The sequence below is a fragment of the Saccopteryx leptura genome, chromosome 6 (genome assembly GCF_036850995.1).
Source record: "Saccopteryx leptura isolate mSacLep1 chromosome 6, mSacLep1_pri_phased_curated, whole genome shotgun sequence".
In the NCBI taxonomy this organism is placed as follows: Eukaryota; Metazoa; Chordata; class Mammalia; order Chiroptera; family Emballonuridae; genus Saccopteryx; species Saccopteryx leptura.
In genome coordinates this window covers 155,524,726-155,550,722 of record NC_089508.1, presented here as the reverse complement: position 1 = coordinate 155,550,722, position 25,997 = coordinate 155,524,726, and the positions used below count along the sequence as shown (strand labels likewise).

Below are 25,997 nucleotides of genomic sequence, written 5' to 3'. Positions count from 1 at the left end.
CTTCTCTTTTTCTAGTTGCTTGAGATGGGAACTTGAATGATTGATTTGACACTTTCACATTTTTAAATTTATACATTCAGTGCTGTAAGATTCCCTTTCAGTCTTGCTTTAGCTGTGTCTACAAGTTTTATTGTATTTTTATTTAGTTCAATTATTTTTTATTTCCTTGGAAACTCCTGCTTTGATGCATGGATTATTTAGAAGTGTGTTGTTGAGATTCTAAGTGCTTGGAGATCTGGCCCTGACCAGTTAGCTCAGTTGGTTAAGAGTATTGTCCGAAATGAAAAGGTTGTAGGTTTGATGCCTGGTCAGGGAACACATGAGAAGCAATCAGTGAATGTATTACTGAGTGAAGCAACAAATGAATGCTTCCCTTCCCCCTTCCCTCTCTCGCCCTTCCTCTCTCTGTCTTTAAAAACAAACCGAGCCCTGATTGTATAACTCGGTTGGTTGCTGTGTCATCTCAGAGCACAGAGGTTACTTGTTTGATTCCCCAGTAAGGGCACACACAGGAGCAACTCAATGTTCCTGTCTCTCTCAAAATAAGTAAGTAAGTAAATAAATAAATAAAATAAGTGTCTGGAGATTTTTCTTGTTATGTTATTGATTTCTAGTTTGAACCATTGTGCTCAGAGAACAAACTCTATGATTTCAATTATTTTAATTTGTTGCACTTTGTTTTCTGTACTCAGGATATGGTCTATCTTGGTATATGTCCCATGGGCAATTGAAAAAATATAAATAGTATTCTGTAAATGTGTACTTGTATGGAGTATCCCATAAATATCAATTATGTTATTTGATGGTATTAGTAAGTTATTCTATGTCTTTTCTGATTTTCTCTCTAGTTGTTCTACCAATTGTTGAAAGAGGGGCACTGAAATTTCCAACTCTGATTGTGGATTTGTTTATATCTCGTTTCAGTTCTATTAGTTTTTGCTTTATAAAATTTGCAACTCTGTTGTTTGATGGATACACATTTAGGATTGTTATGTCTTCTTGAGAGACTGACCCTCTTATTATTACTATATTTCCCCATGTATAAGATGCACCCTTTCTCGAAAAAATTGGGGTCTAAACACTGGGTGCATCTTATACGGTGGTTGTAGATTTTTTTAACTTGCATTTCCCACTTTTTCGCGCTTGTTGTCTTTTTTTCAAATTCCAGACCCCAAAATTAAGGCGCATCTTATATATGGGAGTGTCTTATACATGAGAAAATACAGTATATAATGTCTCTCTCTGTCTCTGGAAGTTATTTTTCCTATGAAGTATACTTTACCTGATATTAATATTGCTATTCTTGCTTTCATTTGATTGATGGTTCCCCATTTTTAACTTTTTAACTTGTTTATGTCATTATATTTGAAATGAGCTTCTTGTGAACAGCATATAGTTGGGTCATGCTTTTTAATTTACTCTGCCAATCTCTGTCTTTTACTTGGTATATTCAGAGCATTCACATTTAGTATAATTATTGATATGTTAGAGCTTGAGTCTGCTATTTTATTTACTATTTTGTTTTCTGTTTGTTCTCTCTGTTTTGTTTTTCTTTTTTCAATTTCTTTTATTTATTTATTGTTTTGTCTTCCTAAGAGTTACCTGAACAATTTTTTAAAATTCCACTTTGATTTACGTATAGTAAATTCTTGAAGAATATTTTCACTGGATATAAACGTCTGGGTTTACAGTTATTTTCTCCCAGCATTTGAAAAATGTGCCATTGCCTTTGGCCACCATGGTTTCTGATGAAGAATGTTATGTCATTTGGATTGTTTTCCCTTTATAGGTAAAGTGTCATGTCTCTTTCAGTGCTTTTAAATTTGTTCCTTTTTCCTAAGTTTCCACAAGTTCGACTATGATGTGTCTCAATACAGGTTTCCTTGGGTTTATCCCTTTGGAATTTACTCAGCTTCTTATATCTGTATGTTTATATATTTTCCAAATTTGGTAACTTTCCAATCATTACTTTTTTGATCTTTCTTTACTTCTTTACTCCTTTCTTTCTTTCTTTCTTTCTTTCTTTCTTTCTTTCTTTCTTTCTTTCTTTCTTTCTTTCTTTCTTTCTTTCTTTCTCTCTCTCTCTCTCTCTCTCTCTCTCTCTCTCTCTTTCTTTCTTTCTCTCTCTCTCTCCCTCCCTCCCTCCCTCCCTCCCTCCCTCCCTACCTTTATTAAGTGAGAGGTGGGGAGGCAGAGATAGAATCCCTCATGTGCCCCAACTGGGATCCACCCAGAAAGCCCCCAACTGGGGGATGCTCTGCCTATTTGGGGCCGCTGCTCTGTTGCTTGGCAACTGAGCCATTTTAGTGCCTGAGGTCCAGAGCCAACTTGCTTGAACCATTTGAGCCATGGCTATGAGAGGAGAAGCGGGGCTGGGAGTGAGAGAGCAGATGGTCACTTCTCTGGTGTGCCCTGACTGGGAATCGAACCCAGGACTTCCACATGACAGGCTGATGCTCTACTGCTGAGCCAATAGGCCAGGGCCTTTTTTTGACTACTTTTCTTTCTTTTCTTTTCTTTCTCTTCTCTTTTCTTTCTTTCTTTCTTTCTTTCTTTCTTTCTTTCTTTCTTTCTTTCTTTCTTTCTTTCTTTCTTTCTTTCTTTCTTCTTTCTTTCTTTCTTTCTTTCTTTCTTTCTTTCTTTCTTTCTTTCTTTCTTTCTTCTTTCTTTTTAGACAATTAAATTTAACAGGGTGATATTGGTCAACCAGAGTACATAGATTTAGAGAAAACATCTCTATATCATTTGGACAGTTGATTATGCTGTATACCTATCACCCAAAATCAAATCATCCTCTGTCACTCTATACTTTGTTTTTCTTTAAGCCCCTCCACTTCCCCCCATCACCCTCTCTCTCCACCTTTCCCTTTCCCCTTATATCTATGTCCACGAGTCTCATTTTATGTCCCACCTATGTATGGAATCATACAGTTCTTAGCTTTTTCTGATTTACTTTTTCACTCAGTATAATGTTATCAAGGTCCATTCATGTTGTTGTAGATGATCCTATGTCATCATTTCTTATGGCTGAGTAGTATTCCATTGTATATATGTAACACATCTTCTTTATCCAATCCTCTATTGAAGGGCATTTTAGCTGTTTCCATGTCTTGGCCACTGTGAACAATGCTGCGATGAACATGGGGGTACATATGTCTTTACGTATCCATGTTTTCGAGTTTTGGGGGTATATACCCAGTAGAGGGATTGCTGGGTCATATGGTAGTTTTATTCTTAATTTTTTAAGGAACCAGCATATTTTCTTCCATAATGCTTGTACTACTTTACATTCCCACCAACAGTGGATGAGGGTTCCTTTTTCTTCACAACCTTTCCAGCATTTGTTATTACCTGTCTTGTTGATAATAGCTAATCTAACAGGTGTGAGGTGGTATCTCATTGTAGTTTTGATTTGCATTTCTCTAATAGCTAGTGAAGATGAGCATTTTTTCATATATCTGTTGGCCATTTGTATTTCTTCCTGGGAGAAGTGTCTGTTCATGTCCTCTTCCCATTTTTTTTATTGGATTGTTTGTTTGTTGTTGAGTTTTATGAGTTCTTTGTATATTTTGGATATTAGGCCCTTATCTGAGCTGTTGTTTGAAAATATCATCTCCCATTTAGTTGGCTATCTGTTTATTTTGTTGACAGTTTCTCTTGCTGTGCAAAAACTTCTTAGTCTGATGTGGTCCCATTCATTTCTCTTTGCCTTTACTTCCCTTGCCTTTGGGATCAAATTTATAAAATGTTCTCTTTGGCCAAGGTCTATGAGTTTAGTACCTATGTATTCTTCTATGTAATTTATTGTTTCAGGTTTTATATTTAGGTCTTTGAACCATTTTGAATTAATTTTTGTGCAAGGTGATAAACTATAGTCAAGTTTCATTCTTTTGCATGTGGCTTTCCAATTCTCCCAGCCCCATTTATTGAGGATGCTTTCTTTTCTCCATTGTGTGTTTTTGGCTCCTTTATCAAAGATGATTTGACCATATATATGTGGTTTTATTTTGGGGCTCTCTATTCTGTTCCATTGGTCTGTGTGTTTACTTTTCTGCCAGTACCATGCTGTTTTGATTATCATGGCTCTCTAGTATAGTTTGAAGTCAGGTATTGTAATGCCTTCAGCTTTGTTTTTTTTTTTTCCTTAGGATTCTTTAAGTTATTCGAGATTTTTCTATGGTTCCATGTAAACCTGATGATTTTTTGTTCCATTTCTTTAAAAAATGACATTGGAATTTTGATGGGAATTTGCATTAAGTTTGCATATTGCTTTGGTTACATAATATGGTCATTTTAACTATATTTATTCTTCCTATTCACGAACAAGAATAATTTTCCATTTCATTGTGTCTTTTTTCAATTTCCTTTAACAATGCTTTGTAGTTTTCATTATATTGGTCCTTTACATTCTTTGTTATGTCTATTCCTAGGTATTTTTTGTTGTTGTTGCTACTGTAAAAGGGATTATTTTTTTTAGTTCTTTTTCCAAGGTTTCATTGTTGGCATATAAGAAAGCAATAGACTTCTGTATATTAATTTTGTATCCTGTGACCTTAGTGTATTGGTTTATTGTTTCTAATAGCTTTTCTGTGGAGTCTTTGGGGTTTTCTATATACAGGATCATGTCATTTGCAAAAAGTGAAACCTTTACTTCTTCTTTCTCAATATGAATGCCTTTTATTTCTTTCTCTTGTCTGATTGCTCTGGCTAGAACTTCCAGCTCTATGTTGAATAGGAGTAGAGAGAGTGGACAGCCTCGTCTTGTTCCTGATTTTAGAGGAAAAGTTTTCAGTTTTTTACCATTTAGTATGATGTTAGCTGATGGTTTATTATAAATGGCCTTTATTATGTTGAGGCATTTTCCTTCTATGCCCATTTTGTTGAGTGTTTTAAACATAAAAGGATGTTGTATTTTATCAAATGCCTTTTCTGCATCTATTGATAAGATCATATGGTTTTTGTTCCTTGTTTTGTTGATATGGTGTATTACCTTAATTGTTTTATGTATGTTGAACCATCCTTGTGTTTCTGGGATGAATCCCACTTGATCATGATGAATTATTTTTTTGATGTGTTGTTGTATTCAATTTGCTATTATTTTGTTTGGGATTTTTGCATCTGTATTCATTAGAGGTATTGGTCTGTAGTTTTCTTTTTTGTTGGCCTCATAAAATGTGTTTGGAAGTATTGCTTCTTCTTCAGTTCTTTGGAAGACTTTGAGAAGGATAGGAACCAATTCTTCTTTGAATGTTTGGTAGAATTCACTTGTATATCCATCTGGCCCCAGACTTTTATTTTTGGGGAGGTTTTTGATAGTTGTTTTTATTTCTTCCCTGCTTATTGGTCTATTTAGGCTTTCTACTTCTTCATGATTCAGTCTAGGAAGATTGTATTGTTCTAGGAGTTTATTCATTTCTTCTAGACTGTTGAATTTGGTGGCATATAATTTTTCATAGTATTCTGGAGTAATCCTTTGTATATTTATGATATCTGTGGTAATTTCTCATCTTTCATTTTGAATTTTGTTTATATGAGTCTTTTCTCTTTTTTCCTTAGTGAGTCTTGCCAGGGGTTTGTCAATTTTATTGACCTTTTCAAAGAACCAGCTCTTTGTTGTATTAATTTTTCTATAGTTATTTTGTTCTCTATTTCTGCTCTAATTTTTTTTTTTTCCTGAAGTTGGAAATGGGGAGGCAGTCAGACAGACTCCTGCATGCGCCTGACTGGGATCCACCCGGCACGCCCACCAGGGGGCGACATTCTGCCCATCTAGGGTGTCGCTCTGCTGCAACCAGAGCCATTCTAGCACCTGAGGCAGAGGCCACAGAGCCATCCTCAGTGCCCGGGCCAACTTTGCTCCAATGGAGCCTCGGCTACAGGAAGGGAAGAGAGAGACAGAGAGGAAGGAGAGGGGGAGGGGTGGAGAAGCAGATGGGCACCTCTCCTGTGTGCCCTGGCTGGGAATTGAACCCGGGACTCCTGCACACCAGGCCGACGCTCTACCACTGAGCCAACCGGCCAGGGCCTCTGCTCTAATTTTTATTATTTCCTTTCTTCTGATGGTTTTGGTTTGCCTTTGTTCTTCTTTTTCTATCTAGTTCCTTAAGATGTGGTGTTAGGTTGTTTACTTGGGCTCTCTCTTGCTTTTTCATATAAGCATATAATGATATGAACTTCCCTCTTATTACTACTTTTGCTGCATTCCAGAGATTCTGATATGTTGTGTTATCATTTTCATTTGTCTGTATATATCTTTAGATCTGCTCTTTTATTTCTTCTTTGACCCATTCATTTTTTAGAAGTATGCTGTTTAATTTCCACATTTTTGTGGGTGTGTTTACTTCTTTTTTGCAGTCGAATTCTAGTTTCAAAGCCTTATGGTCAGAGAATATGCTTGGTATAATTTCAATCTTTCTAAATTTGTTGGTGTTAGTTTTGTGGCCCAGGATATGGTCTGTTCTTGAGAATGTTCCATGTACACTGGAGAAAAATGTATACTCTGATATTTTGGGATAAAATGTCTTGTAGATGTGTATTATGTCCATTTGTTCTAGTGTTTCATTTAAGGCTGATATTTCTTTATTGATTTTCTGTTTGGATAAACCATCTAAAGCCATCAATGATGTACTGAGGTCTCCAAATATGATTATATTTTTTTCAGTTTGCACTTTTAGATCAGTTAGTAGTTGTCTTATATATTTTGGTGCTCCTTGGTTTGGTGCATATATATTAAGAAATGTCTTCTTGATACAAAGTCCCCTTTATCATTATGGAATGTCCATCCTTGTCCCTGGTTACCTTTGTTGTCTTGTAGTCAGCATTGTCAGTTATGAGTATAGCTACTCCTGCTTTTCTTTGGATCTTATTTGCTTGGAGAATCATTTTCCAACCTTTCACTTTGAATCTATTTTTATCTTTGTAGCTTATATGTGTCTCTTGAAGGCAGCAAACTGCTGGGTTTAGCTTCTTGATCCAATCTGCTACTCTGTGTCTCTTTATTGGTGAGTTCAATCCATTTACAGTTAGTGTAATTATTGACACTTGAGGATTTCCGATTATCATTTTATATACTGCTTTCTGATAGCTTTGTGTCTTGTTTGGTTTTTCTTTTTTGTTTTTCTGTCATTTGTTTTTGTTTGGTGGTATTCCAGACTTCTATCTTCTGTTTCTTCTTTTTTTAAGCTATGTGTTTCTGTAGTGGCATTTTCATGGGTGGTTAACATTAGGTTATTAAAAGAAAAATTATCAGCCCTGGCTGGTTGACTCAGTGGTAGAGCGTTGGCCTGGCATGCAGGAGTCCCCGGTTTGATTCCTGGCCAGGGCACACAGGAGAAGCGCCATTTGCTTCTCTACCCCTCCCCCTCTCCTTTCTCTCTGTCTCTCTCTTCCCCTCTCGCAGCCAAGGCTCCACTGGAGCAAAGTTTTCCCGGGCGCTGGGGATGGCTCTGTGACCTCTGCCTCAGGTGCTAGAATGGCTCTGATTGCAGCAGAGCGACGCCCCAAGATGGGCAGAGCATCGCCCCCTGGTGGGCATGCCGGGTGGATACCGGTCAGGCACATGCGGGAGTCTGTCTGACTGCCTCCCCGTTTCCAGCTTCAAAAAAATACAAAAAAAAAAAGAAAGAAAAATTATCATATTTAATAGAGTCCATTATCTCATGAGTGCCTCTGCACTCCATCCTCCTTTGTTACTGCTGATCTCTTCCTCTCCCCTTTTATGTTTTTGTTGTCACAGATTACCCTTGTTTTTATTGTGGTTTTGTTAAAATTTTTTACTTGTAATTTTGTCTTGTTTTGTTCTTTGTATCTGGTTGGATAACCCCCTTTAGTATTTCCTAAAGTGGGGGTTTTCTGGTGATAAATTCCCCAGCTTCTGTATGTCTGTAAATATTTTCATTTCCCCTTCATATTTGAAGGATAGCTTTGATGGATATAGTATTCTTGGTTGGTAGTTCCTCTCTTTCAGTACTTTAAATGTTGGAGTCCACTCTTCTGCCTTGCAGAGTTTCTGCTGAGACATCTGATGATAGCTTAATAGGTCTTCCTTTTTTTTGTATTTTTCCGAAGTTGGAAATGGGGAGGCAGTCAGACAGACTCCCGCATGTGCCCGACCAGGATCCACCCAGCACGCCCACTAGGGGGTGATGCTCTGCCCATCTTGGGGCATCGCTCTGCCGCAATCAGAGCCATTCTAGCGCCTGAGGCAGAGGCCACAGAGCCATCCTCAGCGCCCGAGCAAACTTTGCTCCAGTGGAGCCTTAAAATTACGGGAGGGGAAGAGAGAGACAGAGAGGAAGGAGAGGGGGAGGGGTGGAGAAGCAGATGGGCGTTTCTCCTGTGTGCCCTGGCTGGGAATCAAACCCGGGACTCCTGCACGCCAGGGCAATGCTCTACCACTGAGCCAACCGGCCAGGGCCAATAGGCCTTTCTTTATAAGTTATATTCTTCTTCTTCCTAGCTCAGCATTTGGGAACCTATGGCTCACAAGCCAGATGTGGCTCTTTTGATGGCTGCATCTGGCTCACAGACAAATCTTTAATAAAAATAATAATAACATTAAAAATATAAAACATTCTCATGTATTACAATCCATTCATTTCCTACCGCTCATGTCCATGGTTGTGGGTGGCTGGAGCCAATCACAGCTGTCCTCCAGGACAAAACCAAATTTTTATTGGATAATGTGTAATGTACACAGGTCGTTGTATGGCTCTCATGGAATTACATTTTAAAATATGTGGCATTCATGGCTCTCTCAGCCAAAAAGTTTCCTGACCCTGCCCTAGCTGCTTTGAGAATTCTTTCTTTGTCATTGGTTTAGGATAATTTCATTACAATGTGCCTTGGAGTAGGTCTGTTTGGGTTGAGGTAACTTGGTGTTCTGTTTACTTCTTGGATTTGAGGCTCTCTTTCCACAGGCTTGGGAAGATCTCATCAATTATTTGTTTCAATATGTTCTTCATTCCCTTTACCCTTTCTTCCTTTTCTAATATACCTATTATTCTTACATTGTTCTTCCTGATGGAGTCAGACAATTCTTGTAGGGATTTCTCATTTTTCTTTTATAATTCATGAGTCTCTCTCTTCTCTCTGTAGTGTCTCTAGTTGCCTGTCTTTTTTTTTTTTTTTTTTTTTTTTTTGTATTTTTCTGAAGCTGGAAACGGGGAGAGACAGTCAGACAGACTCCCGCATGCGCCCGACTGGGATCCACCCGGCATGCCCACCAGGGGGCGATGCTCTGCCCACCAGGGGGCAATGCTCTGCCCCTCCGGGGCATCACTCTGTTGCGACCAGAGCCACTCTAGCGCCTGGGGCAGAGGCCAAGGAGCCATCCCCAGCGCCTGGGCCATCTTTGCTCCAATGGAGCCTTGCTGCGGGAGGGGAAGAGAGAGACAGAGAGGAAGGAGAGGGGGAGGGGTGGAGAAGCAGATGGGTGCTTCTCCTGTGTGCCCTGGACGGGAATCAAACCCAGGACTTCTGCATGCCAGGCCGACGCTCTACCACTGAGCCAACTGGCCAGGGCCTCTAGTTGCCTGCCTTTAATGTCACTGATTCTCTCCTCTATCTGGCCTATTCTATTGCCTAAGTTGTTACTTCATTTTTCAGTTTGTGTATTGAGTGTTTCATCTCTGTTTTTTTTATATAGTTTCAATTTCCTTGGTGAAGTACTCTTTTTGTTCATTAAGTTGTTTTTCAAGCTCACTAAATTGCCTTTCAGTGTTTTCTTGTATCTTATTGAGTATTTTTAGAACTTCAATTAAAAAAAATTTTTTTTTTACTAAAGCGACAGAGAGAGAGGTCAGAGAGAGGGATAGATGATAGACAGACAGGAATGGAGAAAGATGAGAAGCATCAATCATCAGTTTTTTGTTGTGGCACTCAAGTTGTTCATTGATTGCTTTCTCATATGTGTTACAGCAGACTGAGTAACCCTTTGCTCAAGCCAGCGACCTTGGGTCCAAGCTGGTGATCTTTGCTCAAACCACATGAGCCGCGCTCAAGCTGGTGACCTTGGGGTCTCAAACCTGGGTCCGAAGCATCCCAGTCCGACGCTCTATCCACTGCACCACCGCCTGGTCAGGCTAGAGCTTCAATTTTGAATTCTCTGTCATTAAGCTTCAAGGTTTCTATGTAATAGAGATTTTTTTCCTGGAGAGTTTTTATCATCTATCTGATCTACATCTCTGTCTTATATATCGATATTTGATTTCTTTTTCCTTGATGGCATTTGCTAGTGGTATTGTTAATGCCCCAACAAGAGATAATGATTTCTTTTTCTGGCAAGGGTTGCTGTACTACAAGATTTGCCTCTGAGATTCTTGGGTGTTCTGCTAGGCTTAGCTGTTGCCTTTGTAATGATGCAAGCAGGGTCGTAGCATTGGTAGGAGGGGCTTGTTGTTAGGGCTTTACAATTTTATGACACTGGCAATGGTTGACCAGGAGTCCTCCAGAGTCCTCCCCCCACATTCCAACAAAGCAGGGGATCTAGTATCTGGGTGCCCCTGCCTCTCACAGGAGAGAGCAGCCTGGAGACCTAGTGGAGGGGAAGGGGGTCTGCCACCACCACTGTTCTCACAGCAAGTGGAGCAATGAGGAACCAGGAGGCTGGAGTGACACACTCCAGTCCCTCCTCCTATACCACACTAAGCACAGCCCTGGAAAGGGCAGGGGGTGCATGCCATAAGCTGGTGTCCCCGACTTTTCAGAAGCAGCTGTGGCAGAGATCGCAGATCAGGGGCTTCTTGCCCACCCACACTCAACTCCCTCCAGCAAGCCGGTGCCCAAGATTCAGAGCCGGTGGCGTGCAAATCCCAGATCAAGCACGTCTGGCGCCACAAGTCTAAACTGTGCCTGCTAGGCAGGCAGATAAGTGCGCCCCAGTGTCCTGTGGGCCCATCTCCACAAGCTATTCGCCCTATAGTTCTTGGGAGCATGCCATTGGCTTTGTGTGCGTCCAGCACCTGTAATTGCCCAGCCCTGTAATCACGAGTGTGGCAGACACCGGGAAACTGCTCTGCTCCCGGTTCTTGGTCGTCGCCCCTATTTCAGCTCCTTCCCCCCAGACTTTCCTCTTCTCCCTGGCTCCTCCAGGTCTGAGACAAAGCCTGTGCCAACAGTGCCTCCCTCCCTCAGGTCCATCAGGAAGGAGAAACACTCAGTCCTCCATTATTTTTTTCTTCTTCTGTGCTTTGGCTTGCTTTCTTGTGCAATCATACCTTTGTTTATGCAGTGTGTGTATATTTCAGGTTCATCTGGGTTTTTTTTTCTCTGCATATAGTTGTAGAATTTGTTGAAATTTCAAGGGGTCACCAGCGCCTGGGCCATCTTTGCTCCAATGGAGCCCTGGCTGCGGGAGGGGAAGAGAGAGACAGAGAGGAAGGAGAGGGGGAGGGGTGGAGAAGCAGATGGGCGCTTCTCCTGTGTGCCTTGGCCGGGAATCGAACCTGAGACTCCTGCATGCCAGGCCGACGCTCTACCACTGAGCCAACCGGCCAGGGCAGCACACTACTTTTCAACGCTGCCCTTAAGTCCCCTCATTCCCAGCCTCTGAAAATATGAGTGTTAGAGCTTTTGTTATGGTCCCATAGGTCCACGAGGCTATGTTGTTCAGAGTATAATTTCTATTGTTTAATTTTCTAGCTCATGGATTCCTTCCTCTATACTCTCCATTCTGAAGTTGAGCCCATCCACTCAGTTCTTTATTTCAGTTGTATTTTTTAGTCTTAAAATTTCCATTTGGCTCTTCCTTCTGTCTTCTGTTTCTCTGCTGAGATTTTTTGTATTTTCATTTGTTTCAGGGAGCCTCAAGGCTGACTAGAGAGCTAGGCAGCCCCTGCCAGCCTGGAGCTGAAGACAAGTCAGGACTTTTCTCAGGGGCTTTGACTGATCTAGTTGGGGCTGGATATCTTAGGTCGTTTCCTTTGCTTTTCTCCATTTTTTGGCAGTAGGGACTGAAGGAAGAGAGGGTCAAATGAAAGGTGCTTCTTCCTAAGGGTGCTTTAGAAGGGCCAGGCTTTTATCTGTCTGTTCATGGCTAAATCACTACCTGGCACTCAGCAGGCTTTCTAGAAATACTGTTGACTGAAGAAGTAAATGAAATGCCCCTCTCACTCTCCTCCCTGCCCCTAGGCTCCTTCTGTTCTCTCCTAGTGTCCATTGACAGTTTTTTATTGCCTAATTTCTATTGGTTAATGACAACAATCACCATAATAACTAATGTTGTAAATTGAATAGTGGCTCCCAGAGATAATCCAGATCCTAATCCCCATCTCCTGTGACTATGTTACTGTCTTTGGAAGAAAAGAGACTTTGCAAATGTGATTATGTTAAGAATCTAGAAATGGAAAGATAATTCTGGATTATCCAGCTGGGCTCTAAATGCCATCATAAAGTGTCCTTCTAAGAGGGAGATATAGAGAGATTTGAGTACAGGAGAGAAAAGATGTAATGGGAGAAGCAGGGGTTGGAGTAATGTGCTTCAAAGGTAGAAGAAGAGGCTGTGAGCACAAGAATACAGGCAGCATTAGAACTCGTAAAAGGCATGAAACGATTCTTTACTCAGAGCCTCCAGAAACAACCTGCTCTGTCAATACTTTGATTTTAGCCCAGTGGAACTGATTTTGGACTTCTGACCTCCGTAACTCTAAGAGGATCAGTTTGTGTTGTTTTGAGCTACCAAATCTGTGGTGATTTGTTTCAGCACCAATAGGAAACTATTACAACTAGTGTTGATTGAGTGTAGTCCTATGAGCTTTGCTGTGCTAACTCAAGTGAATCTCACTGTGGCCCTGGGAAGTAGATTCTCTTTACCCCAGTTTATAGATGCAGCACACTTGGCTCAGAGAAGGTGAGGAAACTGGCAGGGTCACACAGCTTGTTGGGGTGGGAGTAGCCCAGGCTAGTTTACCCATCAGGCTGTTGAGCTTCTTGTTGTGTAAAGGGACTCCAAAAACTTACTAGTTCCAAAATATAAAAAAATGTAATGGCAAAGTTGAAAGAATTAACAATTAAAAAGCAAAGTCATTAAAAAATTCCTTCCCAGTCCTGGCCATGGCTCAGTGGATAGAGTGTTGGCCCAGCACATGGATATTCTGGGTTCAATTAATTTTTTCTTTTTCTTTCTTTTTTTCTGTGTGTATTTTTTCGAAGTTAGAAGCGAGAGGCAGTCAGACAGACTCCTGCATGCACCCTACCGGGATCCACCCAGCATGCCCACCAGGGGGCAATGCTCAGCCCCTCTGGGGCGTTGCTCTGTTGCTAGTAACTGAGACGGAGGCCATGGAGCCATCCTCAGTGCCCGGGACAATTTTGCTCCAAAGGGAGGGGAAGAGAGAGATAGAAAGGAGAAGGGGAAGGGTGGAGAAGCAAATGGGTGCCTCTCCTGTGTGCCCTGGCTGGGAATTGAATCCAGGACTTCCACATGCCAGCTGACATTCTATTGCTGACCCAACTGGCCAGGCCCTGGGTTCAATTCATAGTCAGGACACATAGGAGAAGTTATCATTTGCTTCTCTCCCCTACCCTTTATCTCTCTCTTCCCCTCCTGTAGCCAATTGCTCGATTGGAGTAGCCCTGGGCACTGAGGATAGCATGGTTGGTCTGAGCGTGTCAGACTCAGGTGCTAAAAATAGGTCGATACTCAAGCATTGGTCCCAGAGGGGATGCTGGGTGAATCCTGGTCAGGGCACATGCGGAAGTCTGCTTCACTATCTTCCCTCCTCTCACCTAAAAAAAAAAAATCCTCCCCTCTGATTTTTTTGTTTTGTTTTGTTATTTTCTGAAGTGAGAAGCAGGGAGGCAGAGAGACAGACTCCCGCATGCACCCGGCCAGGATCCACTTGACAAACCCACTAAAGGGTGATGCTCTGCCCATCTGGGGCATAGCTCAGTTGCAACTAGAGCTATTCTAGCACCTGAGGTGGAGTCTATGGAGCCATCCTCAGTGCCCAGGCCAACTCTGATCCAATGGAGCATTGGCTGTGGGAGGAGAAGAGAGAGACAGAGAGAAAGGAGAGTGGGAAGGGTGGAGAAGCAGATGGGCACTTCTCCTGTGTGCCTTGGCCAGGAATTGCACGCAGGACATCCATATGCTGGGCTGACACTCTACCGCTGAGCCAACCGGCCAGGGCCTGATTTTTTGTTTTTGATAGAACATGTTCTCCGGTGCATGAGTGTGGTCCCTTTATAAAATGCTTGCTGTGATGAAAAACCAGGCCTCCTTTGTGCTGAGTGAGAGACTCCAGTGTGGTTCAGGGGTCCTAGATCTGGGGAGAATCTAACCATGGGGCAACACTACCCCATAGGGAGGATCAATTCAGGCCCAGATGACCACTTGCTTCTACAGAACTTTTTCTTCCTGCAGGATGGGGCTCCTGGAGTTCCCTTCCCTGACAAATTCATGAACAAATCTGTTGTAGCTGACAAATGACTAAGTAGGAATGCTGATTTTGTGAAGATGGCAGACATCTATAGTACTCTGGAGAAAAGATCTCTCATCTGACACTGATGTGTTAATACACATGCACACGCTCACTCTTACACAGGCACAATACTCACACCAGCTGTGGAAAAATCCTCATATGAGCACTGGGAGGGTGGTACTTATCATCACCCCCACTTTTGTAAAGAGGAAGTGAGGTCAGACAGAAGGTGATACAGATTTACAATGTCCAACAGCTTCCAGACTGTCTCCGGGGGAAGCCTAGGCCTGGGGTCCAACCTGTAGCTCCTCAGGCCCTGTCCAGTGCTCTGGGGGTGGCAACGAACAAGCCAGGGGGAGGCAGCCTCCCCTGCCCCCTCCCAGAGCCAGCAAATATGGCATGGTGTGTTGTGCTCAGAGCAAGGCTCCTGAATGGCATTGTGACTAAGAGGCCATGCAAGAGTCCTATGGCCTGGGAATCAGTGAGGTTGGAGGCCACCTACCGTCCTCACTGAAGATGGGGGCAGTGTACAGGTACTGGGTGATGCTGGGGTCTTGCTCGAAGGGACACTCCACTTGTTTCCATGTGATGAACTCTCCAACCTGCTTGGCCAGCTCCAGAAATTTCTGCCAGGGTCAAAGAAACACAAGATGGTTGCACTCCACTCCCAGGGCCTCTGGTCATCTGGAGAGAGAGGCCGGCCCTGACAAGACTTCTCTCATCACCTCCGGTGAGCAAGTTGGAACCCGGGGTAATAAATGACAGCATGACCCACTGGGAAACCTGGGTATTCATCACATTTCTTCATCTGCACTGATGAGTCAGCTGTACCTGACACCTGGGACCCCCAACCCCTGTGTCATGGGGACATGGTGGCTCAGACTATGGCCTTTAGCAGGCAGTGCGTCTAGTTAGAGGTGAATAGTTCCATTCTATTATTTATGTGGTTGTCCTTACTTATGGCAAATTTTTTAATTTAAATATATGCAAATAAGTTTAAATGAATGTATTTAAGTAAATTCATTGAAGTAGAACTTTTTCAAGGAAAATTTAAATACATTTATTTAAATTTAAAAAAATGTGCTAACTTAAAGAAGGATTTTAAAGAAATAGCAGCACCAAGTCCTGACTGGGTGAGAACCCTGTTTCTGGTTTCATCTGATCTGCCCTGGGCCAGCTCTGCCCCTCACATACCCGAATCTGGGGCATGTGAGAACCTTGCAGGCTTGCCTCTGCCCCCCCACTTGCCGCCCCAGCCTTGGTTCTGAAGACCAATTCAAGAAGGCAAAGAACAGAATTCCCACATGTACTGGGGTGGCTTGAAGAGGCAGCTCCCGGCCCCAGGCCCGTTTCCTCTCTCAAGCCCAGCCTCTTCCATGACACTTCCGTGCACTGCCCCCACCTGCTGGACGGCACTCCCCCAGCTATGCTGGTCCTCAGGAGTAACCAGGCTTGCTGGGGTATCTGTGTGAAGCCAATGGGCCCCGGAGTCTACTGTGGGCCCCATCATCTGCTGTGGGCCTGTCATCAGAGGACACCTACAGAGCCTATTTTGGGCCTCACAGCATGTTTTCCTAAGCCCCTGGTGTTACCTGTTCAAAGAGACTGAGGCTAGCCCAAGCCTGACTGTCCTTGGAGTTGGAGGCTGGGTGGGTCCAGTCCTAGGATGGGCCGGCCCTGCTGCAGGAGAAAAGCAAGGGGGTACCCCTGCTACATGGGGTGCCCTCTGTATGGCTTAGTGACCACCAGGTCTCCCAGTACCACACTCACAGCTTCTCACAGCCACATGTTCTGGGTGGGCTTGTGCGGGAGCATGTGAGACAGAGTGGAGCAGCCTTGCTGGCTTCTAAGGAGCTTGGAGAGCAGAGTTCTATGACCAAGGGATGCCCAGCCTGTTTTGCATGAGCTTCCTTCTGCCTGGGAGATCAAGGGGGCTTTCTGGAGGAGAGGACTGTTGAGTTGGCAGGGGTGACTGTCCGCTGAAGGAGAAGTCATTTTCTTCTGTGCCTACTCTGCCCTTCCTCTGACCACTTCCTTCTGTTGCTCAGAGCCCCTCCTTCGGGAGGCCTCCCCTGATCCCCGTACACTGCACCCCGTGTGCAGCCTGTCATAGCACCTTGCCAGTTGTCAGCCTGGTGCTCTTCGAGGGCTGAAAATAACTTTGCTTCACCCCTACTGAACACGAGGCCCGCATGGAATGGGGAATCAATGCCTGAGTGAGCTCAGTCTCCTCTGGAGGCTGTGGGGTGGGGAGACCCAAAAAGTCTGCCATGAGGTTGGTAGTGAATGGCTGCACTTTGTCTCAGGGTCCCCTGTTCAGCCCAGCACCCCTGCTCTGGGAGCTGTCTGACCCGCTGGACCCTGGACCCAGAGCTGTGCTGTCCTATCTGACCCATCCTTGCACCCACCTCAAAGTTGATGTGTCCATTAGGAAGGCAGTTGGCACAGCCCTCATTCAGGAAGTAGATGTCTTTGATGAGCAGACTGAAGAAGGGAATGACGATCTGGAAAGGACAGGATATAGATCATCCCTTGCCAGCAGCCACCGGCTCAGGGACCTCAGATGCATCCTTAGGATACAGAGGGTGGGAGAGACTTCCTGGGCACAGCTGGCCAGCCTTAGCCTGGCCTTGGGCTGCATGGGGTCTAGGTTACTTAGTGTGCACTGTGGGGGCAATGTGGAAACCACAGAGAAAGGAAGCACAGGTCCCTTTCTCTGGGGCCAGACTGTTCCTCCCAGTGTTGACTGAGCTCCTACTGTATACGGTGCCATTCTGCCTGTGGTCAATGGGATGAAAAATGCAGTCCCAGTGCCCCTTGGATGTGTCCTCCAGAGCCCGCAGAGGGACAGAGCACAGTGAGCACATATTACATCGTATGGAATGGGAGTCAGCTGCTGTGAAGTTTGCGGCCTCATTTTTATTTTTTGTATTTTTCTGAAGTGAGAAGCAGAGGGGCAGAGAGACAGACTCCCGCATGCCCCCAACTGGAATCCACCCGGCATGTCCACCAGGGGGTGATGCTGTGCCCATCTGGGGCATTGCTCTGTTGCAACCAGAGCTGTTCTAGTGCCTGAGGCGGAGGCTATGGAGTCATCCTCAGCGCCAGGGCCAACTCTGCTCCAATGGAGCCTTGGCTGCAGGAGAGGAAGCGAGAGAGAGAGAGAGAGAGAGAGAGAGAGAGAGAGAGGAAGGAGAGGGGAAGGGTGGAGAAGCAGATGGGCACTTCTCCTGTGTGCCCTGACCAGGAATTGAGCCCAGGCGGGACTTCTACATGCCAGGCTGACGTTCTACCGCTGAGCGAACTGGCTAGAGCCTGTCCTCGTTTTTAATATATATTTAACAATTTGTTATTTTATGTCTTTCTTGATGCTAAAGATCTAAACCTGCATACTATGATGAGGCCAAGCATATGCCCGCACAGGTTCCCGAAAGTCAAACTGTCGAGCTGCAGAGCCCACGCTTCCCTGTTAGATGTCCACTGGCCACCGGCAGCTGGAAGAGGCGAGGCAAGCTCTAGAGAAGGCTCTAGAGCTTCTGGACGGAGCCTGGCCCCTCCCACCTTGATGATAGCTTCAGCACTGCTGGAGGACACATTTCTACTCTTAGCCGCCCAGCTTACACGCTCAGCCCCAGGATACTAGCACACCAGCTCTAACCTTGGGCTTCAGAGCTGGGCACATGCTGCCTGTCCTGCTCGTTACCCTTAGGACTGGGCAGCAGGCCCTGACATTTCTGGTTCAAGGAGTACCGACCCCCTCACACCCCACCCCATCCAAGTCAACAATGGCTTTGAGGTGAGGACCTGGGTGCTGACCATTCTGCACAGCATAGAGACGTGGATGGCTCAACCTGTAAGGGCAGGTGGGGAAACTGAGGCCCATGGAGTGGCAGGCCCTGATTCAAGGTCATTAGCTAGTGACCACCAGTGCCAGGACCAGACAGATTTAATAAGGAGACCAACTGCCTGGTGTGCCTGGGATCGATGAGTTTTCTGGCATGCAGAACTTTTGGTGCTGAAACTGGTGCAGCCCTGGGGAAACTGGTCATTGAAATTTATGTCAGTTCCACAGAATTTGCTCTGGCCTTCTCTGTGCCAGGTGCCAGGGCTTGGGGAGACTGAGGATGTGTCTGACACATTCATCTTTGACCTCAGTGTGGCAGGAGACGGTCACGGGAACAACTGCAGAGTGAGGAGCTGTGCAGCTCCATTGGAACCCCACGCAGCCTGGAGGTCACCCGGAGAAGTCTGTGCAGAGACAGGGGCAGGGGATGTGGGGGAGGGGCGGGACAGACAAGAGCCAGCCACAGGCAAGAAGAAAGCATGGAGTGACTACTGAGACCTCCTGGCCTTAAAGTTCCAGCTGCAGGTAGTGGGGAACTGGGAGAGCCTCTTGCAACTTTCATTTCTTCCTTCTTTCACTCTTCCTTCCTTGTACCATTCTTTCTATCTGTCCATCTTTCTATCCTTCCATCCATCCATCCTCCAGCCTCCCATCCATCTATTAAACAGCTTCTGCAGGCCAAGCCCACGGTCCACATCTTTTCGGAAATCAGAGGAGAACGCAGTGAAACTAAACACTCAGCTCTGTAAGTCAGCCATTTCCAAGGTCAGCCCAGCTCTAAATGCTCAGTGTCCCAGCACCCGGGAGCTGGGAGGGGGCTCTGAGCACAGGAACAGGAAGTCCTAGTGTGTTCACTCGGCCCCATGGCCACCTGTCTTGGCACAGATGGAAGAAAAACGGGACAGAGCACCAGCATCATGAATGATTCTTCAGACCAAAGGCTGCAGCCACCACCCCACAGTCCAGTTCCTGCACCATAAGCCAGTACCACTGTGACTGCCATATGGCACCTGTGCCTTAGGAACAGGAGGCAGCCTGGTGGTTTGCAAAGATTACAAGATTCAGAGCCAGACAGGTTAAAGTCTGATTCCTGGCTCTGCTGCCAAATCACCGTGACTGGACAAGTGAGGTCTCTTCTCTAAGACTTAGTCTTCTAATCTGGGAAAAGGCATGCTGAAATCCACGCCACAGAACAGTCATCAGAATTAAACGGGGGATAGAATCAAGTGCCCTCATGTGGTAGGTGCTCAGTGAAGTGAGGTTCCTGTGCTTGCTGCCTGGTTTCCCGGCTTCCTGGCTCATGGGGGATGACTCACCTGTTCTAGGGTTCGAGGTCTTACCTCACTGAATGCTGTCCCTACCTCCTCAGCTTTCCTGAGATGAGAGTTGATGAAGTGCTCACAGCTTGAACAGGAAGGACCAGCTGGTTAGAAGCATGTGTATCTTGGCTTGCTCCCCAAAACTGATCACTGGTATCATCCAATAAAATTCCAGAATGACTGCGAATTTCAAGAATGGCAGCTTGTTCTATTCCTCAAGCTGAAAGAGACCTCCACAAACCATGCAGGGCCCTGCGGCCACCCAATTCCCACAAAAGACCAGACTGAAGGCACAGCCAGTCTTACTGGTTCCTGTGCATGGAGATGAACAACACTAATCACTGGCTGGTGACAGGCTTTAAGCCAGGGGATCATTGCAACCTCATGACTTGTGCATGGCTACTAGGAGAATTTGGAGCAGTAGTAAAGTAAAGGATCAGGGTCAGTAAAGTCCCCTGCACCAAATGCAAACGTATAAGATCAGGACCTGTGAAAAGGCAATTTTAATGAGCAAACAGCTTGGGTCAGTCATTGCCAGAATTGTCAATGTGATTTGAGGCCATATCTATGAAGATATTGAGTTTAAAATAAGGAGGTGTAGGCCCTCGCAAGTTGGCTCAGTGGATAAAGCATTGGCCTGGCATACGGATGTCCTGTTTTTGATTCCTGGTCAGGGTACACATGACCATCTACTTCTTTTCCCCTCTCTCTCCCCTTTCTCTTCTTCTTCCCCTCTCATTGCCAGTGGCTCACGGGGCACTGAGGATAACCCAAGTGTCAGCCTCAGGTGCTGAGGATAGCTTCATTGAGTGAAGCACTGGCCCCAGCTGGGGGTTGCTGGGTGGATCCTGGTAGGGGCATATGTGGGAGTCTGTCTCTCTATCTCCCCTCCTCTCAATTAAAAAAAAAGAAAATAAAAAGAATAAGAAGGTATAAGACCCTATGCACTTGGCACAATTTGATCTGAACAGAAGACATTCCAACAAATGGAGCGGTTTCGGAATCAAAGAGGGGAGGAGACTGGAGACCCACACACTGGAGACCCACACAGGTCTGGGGCTGTGGACTCAGGAGAAGAGAGGGAAGAAGGCCTGGGGGCTCTGAAGGACTAGTGGGTAGAAGAGGGAGCAGTTTCACTCTGTGTGGCCCTCTAGAGAGGACAACCCCAGGAGGGTGGCTGCAGCCCCATAAAAAAGCACTTCCTACCAGTTAGAGCTGCTTGAGAATAGGCTGATCTTTTTGGGAAGGTGGTGAGTTCCTCATACTGGAAGTATACAAACAAGGAGACATGCCTGTCTATTACAGATGCTATGAAAGTGCAGGGCGTTGGACCAGGTGACCTTGGAGTCAGCATCCAGGTTCTCTGACACAGACCAACGGGCCAACGTGGTCTAGAGCAAGGAGGAGCCTGAGAGCAGGCAAGCCTCTGACTTACCTTCTCCCGGCTGCTGTGGGCAGTCAGGGAGCGGTGGGCGGCCCCGCGTAGGGCTGTCCTGTAGTTGCAGAAATTCCCTGTTGGATCCATCTGGTGCTGGAAGGAGACAAGGACACAGCTGGGCAGCTGAATCTGGAGGATGCCAGCATTACCTGGCTGCCCAACAAACTTGCTTACCTCCAGGATGAAAAACTTGGCTGTCTTCACTTTTGCCCAGGTCTTCTTCAGCCTAAAGACAGGCTGGCTGGAAGAGGGAGGGCCTAGTTGGAGAGGGCCTAGTTGCCACTCACTCTCCCGGGAGGGAAGCCCAACCCCTGCGGCTACACCCTGACCAGGGCTGTGGTCTGTGGCAGCCTCCGCTGTCACACCATAGGTGGACATTGTATGGGAGGGGGCCTGGCTTCTGTGTGTGCAGGCCCCTGTCCCAGTCCCCACCACACTGGCTTACACGGTGACCAGGGCCTGCTTTGAGCCCCTGCTCTCCCTGGACCGGGCGACATACTTCCAAGTGTGGGGTGAGCTTGGCCTGGCACCTTTCCTGGACCAGAGGGGTAGGAATGTGGGCTGAGCTGGAACTCACCCTCTGCTCAGAGGAGCACCCTGGCTAGCACCCTCCATTCCTGGGTGTCTCTGCCCACCTCTCTGGGTGCTAGATGTGGGGATGGTTACTCACAGACGATGGCCATGAGGGAGTTGAAGTTGCCAATGTTGAAACACTCGCGGGCCACGTCAACAAAGAACTCAATCACCTGGGCCCTCCGCTTCTTCTTGGATGGCTAGGGACAGGGGACCTGAGCCTTAGCAATGATGGGTTCCCACCCTACCTGACCACACACCCTGCTCATCCGGCCAGTCCCTCCTAATCGGTAACATGTGTGATCTGGGTAACCTGCTGCCTGAGGGCTCAGGGTCTCTGAGCACAGCCTGGGCAGTGCCGGTGCAGAGCCCACAGAGGTGGGAACACCAGAACCACCTTCGGCAAGGGCAGTCCCTTCCGCCCCAGGCCCAGCTCCAGCACCCCCTCCAGAAGCGGAAAGCACATTCCCTTGCCTTTCCTCCCAGCACCGAGCTGGCTTTCCCCAGGCAGGGCCACACGCTGACCCTGACTCCGGGGCGGGCTCAGTCCAGGCTTCACTCAGGTACACCCCATGTCAGCTGCCAGGGAAACCTCAGATCCTATGCTGTGCTCTTTACAAATATCTGGCCTGCCTCCTAGACATGCAGCGGAGGTCTTATTGCCACCAAGAACTGCGCTGTGGCATCTAAAGAGATGTGCCACCCAAACCCCTTCAAAGAGCCACTGCTCTTGGTCCTGTTCTGCCCTTCACAAGGCAGCGCACTGACTGAGGGTGGCTGAGTGCAGTGCGGGAAGTACAACTGCTCCAGCCTGACACGGACCCTGCCTGGGCCAGGACTCCACAGGTGCAGGCAGCCCAGGCTAACCTCTCTGACCACGCCTGCCTCTCCCCCTTTCTCTGTCATAGGGCTTCACCCCCATAAACACCTTGTACCCCAAGCTCTGTCACAGCATCTGATTCTGGAGGGCCCAACCTGGTACCTGTGCGACCTCCAATATTTCCTTGAGACTAGCGGCCCCGGGCTCCACCAGGTGGTGGGGAGTGGGTTCAGAGGAGGGTCCCTCTGCTATAAGGGCGAGAAGAGGGAGGTATGTCTGGCTGGCAGACCATGTCTTGGTGACATGCCCGACAAATTCAGACCGGTTGGGTCTTCTTCCTTCCCAGGAGAAGCCAGAGACCTGGATTTTGAATGTGCAATCTCCTAATTCTTCAAGGTTGGGTCATTTCTACCCCTAAATCCCAAGTGAGCCAAACAAAATGTGGTTGCAGGCCAGGCGCCCGAGGCAGACAGGCACAGATGGAGGGGGCAGGGGCTCCTCTCCCTCCTTCAGCAAGCGGTCTCCAGAACCCTCTGTTAGAGCTAGTGGAGCGGTGCCTGGCTCTACCCACAGGGGAAATGTCACTGTAGGCAAGCTGGGTGACATCTGGTGTCCTGGAGGGGTGCTCAGCCTAGCCCTGGGCTTGAGGATGGATGGGCTCAACAAACCCTTCGGTTCCCTCCAGAGTGGGGTCCTCTCAATCCCTGGCCCCCTCTGGCCATGCCAGCTCGTGTCCCTGCTTCCCTGCGCACCATGCAGATCTCTGTTGCCACGAGGTAGCACAATCTGTTGAACCATTTCACGTAAGCCTCCAGGTTCTTGGGCTTATCATTGAAACAAGGCTAGGAAAAATGAAAGGACTATACTCAGTCTTTTTATCAATAATTTTTGGAACATGAAGTCAGTTCATGATGATTATAGACAATTTGGAAAATGTCGAAACCTCAAAACCATCCACAAATAACAATGATTTGATGTATATCTTCTAGTCTTTTATCTATACACTTAGAGATGTAATTAATATGATACATATACATGTGATTGTTGATCCTCATTATTCACAGATTCTGTATTTGTGACTCTATCTACTCCCTAAATATTTATCTGTAACTCCAAAAGTTATATTTGCATCACCTTCACTGTCACTCATGGACATGGGCAGAGTGGCAAAACATTTGAGTCATGCAACACAAGCTGAAGATAAGCTAAATGGTGTCCTGTCTTCTAGCTTTAGCTCCCAGACTGAAAACAAGTGTCATTTCTGCCATCCACTTAGTGTCTGGCGACTTCACTGCTTGCCGTGGCCCCGAGCACCGTGCTGCAGGGCTGTTTTGTGTCCCTCAGCATAGGAAGAATGTGGTGTGCTCTAAGGAAAACTGTGCACAGATGAGCTTGTTCAGACATGAGTCATAGTGCTGTTGGCAATGAGTTCAATGTTATTTAATGAACAATATTTATTAAATAAGGTGTCTTTAAATAGAAACACACATAAAACAAGGCTATATGTTGATTGATTGATGAAAACGTGTTGGCAGGCTTGCAAGGAATCTAAACCTGTATTTCTCTTAGGAGCAATGATATTTACTAACAGTGCTCATGACAAATTTATAGGACAGAACTACTATGAATGAGAATTGACTATATCTATCACTATATATAAGCTTATTGTGTAACTATATATGTATTCTATATTTCCATACTTTTCCACATGAACTTTTCATGTGCCATACAATATCCTTTGGGATTATAATTTTTCAATTGGTGCAGAACATCCACTGTAAAAATGTACCACAATTTCAAAAATTAAACCTAAGTTCACTTAAGTATACATGTTAAAATTGCCAGGGTGACTTTCAAAAAATAGAGGGGTGGATGGACTGGGGGATCTATCCAAAAGAAGGACAGGAAGGTGTAAAAGAGGACTAGCAAAGAGAAGGAAGACTGTGATAAGGTACCAAAGAACTGTAAAACTTAGTACTGGCAATGCCATTTTAAAGAGGAAGGGTCAGGCTTCTTGCCCCCTCTTTTCTTTAGAGAATGGAGAGAGAAGGATGTGGGAGCTTCCTGGCTTACAAGGACGACTGGGTCATTTAGTTTAACTATAGTTCTCTGAAAGGATAAAGGTTATCTGAAGAACTTCCTTTCCCTTTCAATATGAGACAATATTTACATATCCTACACTGATTTTAACTCTTCCTCCCTTCCTGGAGTCCTGAGAATAACATATACCTCTAGACCAGCAGTTCTCAACCTGTGGGTCGCAACCCCGGTGGGGGTCGAACGACCAAAACACAGGGGTCACCTAAAGCCATCGGAAAATACATACTTATTATACAATACATTTTTAAATAAAATATGTATTTCTGATGGCTTTAGGCGACCCCTGTGTTTTGGTCATTCGACCCCCGCCGGGGTCGCGACCCACAGGTTGAGAACCGCTGCTCAAGACAAAGGAATGGGAGGTAGACACTAAAATATTTGTGAATGTCTTTGATATGTAAAACGACATCACTATTGTGTTACCTTGTAAGTTTTAATATGTAGAAATGTTTTTATAGATCCTATAGACAAATGTTGTAAGCTTATTGTGTCATGCTCCCCCTCCTTTTCCCCCAACCTATATGTAATCAAGTCTATACAACTAGCTACAAGACTATTTTTGGGACATACGATTTGGGTTAGCTATACCCCGTGTAAGTCATATGCAGCCGGCTTATTAATAAATCTCCTCCTAAAAATTCTTCTGTATCTGCCTTGGTGTCTCTATGTAAACCCACTGAATTAAGGTACGCTACTTTACAACAGAAAAGGGAAGGAAGACCACCAAAAGGAAAAACAGCAGATAGTAAAAACAAATCCATACACATCAGTGATCAGAATCACTATAATTATAAAACCTAGCTACTTGCTAGTTTCAAGAGACACACCCCAAACCTAAGGAGATAAGTAATAAAATACTTATGATAAATTCACATTGCTATATTAATATTAGACAAAATAGACTTTCAGGTTAAAAAAAGACTCCAAGGCAAAAAGCATTAGAAGAGATTAAAGGGTAATTGTATAATGATAAAAGGTTCAAGTTATGGAGAATATGTCACAAGTCTAAACTTGTTTGTACTTAATAATACAGCTTCAAAATATAGAGGCAAAATAACCAGAAAGGTATAGTCCTATGAACATACAAAATTAAAAATATAGACCGAATTGTGAATGACTTTGTCTATAAATGTGAAAACTTAGGAGGAATGGTCAAATTCTTAGAAAAATATAAATTACAAACAGAGTAAAGAAGAGTACATACAGATGGCCAATAGGCATATGAAAAGATGCTCAATGTCACTAATCACCAGAGAAAAGCAAATTAAAACCAAAATGAGATATCACCTCACACCTGCCAGAATGGTTTTTATTAACAAATCTACAAACAAGTGCTGGTGAGGGTGTGGAGAAAAGGGAACCCTCCTGCACTGCTGGTGGGAATGCAGACTCGCAGCCGCTGTGGAAAACAGTATGGAGATTCCTCAAAATTAAAAATGGAACTGCCTATGACCCAGAAATTGCACTTCTGGGTATATATCTG

General features: G+C 45.2%; 1 protein-coding gene across 1 annotated transcript in view; it reads right to left on the bottom strand.

Annotated features, from left to right (window-relative positions):
• The window catches only part of RASGEF1C (RasGEF domain family member 1C), a 49,992-nt gene that overhangs the window by 7,545 nt on the left and 16,450 nt on the right, over positions 1-25,997 (bottom strand). The window contains exons 6-11 of the mRNA XM_066341783.1: positions 23,167-23,256; positions 21,692-21,794; positions 21,196-21,377; positions 21,019-21,114; positions 16,829-16,924; positions 14,923-15,046 (exon numbers count right to left, since the gene is read on the bottom strand). Of these exons, the coding sequence (XP_066197880.1) occupies positions 14,923-15,046; positions 16,829-16,924; positions 21,019-21,114; positions 21,196-21,377; positions 21,692-21,794; positions 23,167-23,256 (691 nt within the window). The remainder of the gene's footprint in view (positions 1-14,922; positions 15,047-16,828; positions 16,925-21,018; positions 21,115-21,195; positions 21,378-21,691; positions 21,795-23,166; positions 23,257-25,997) is intronic.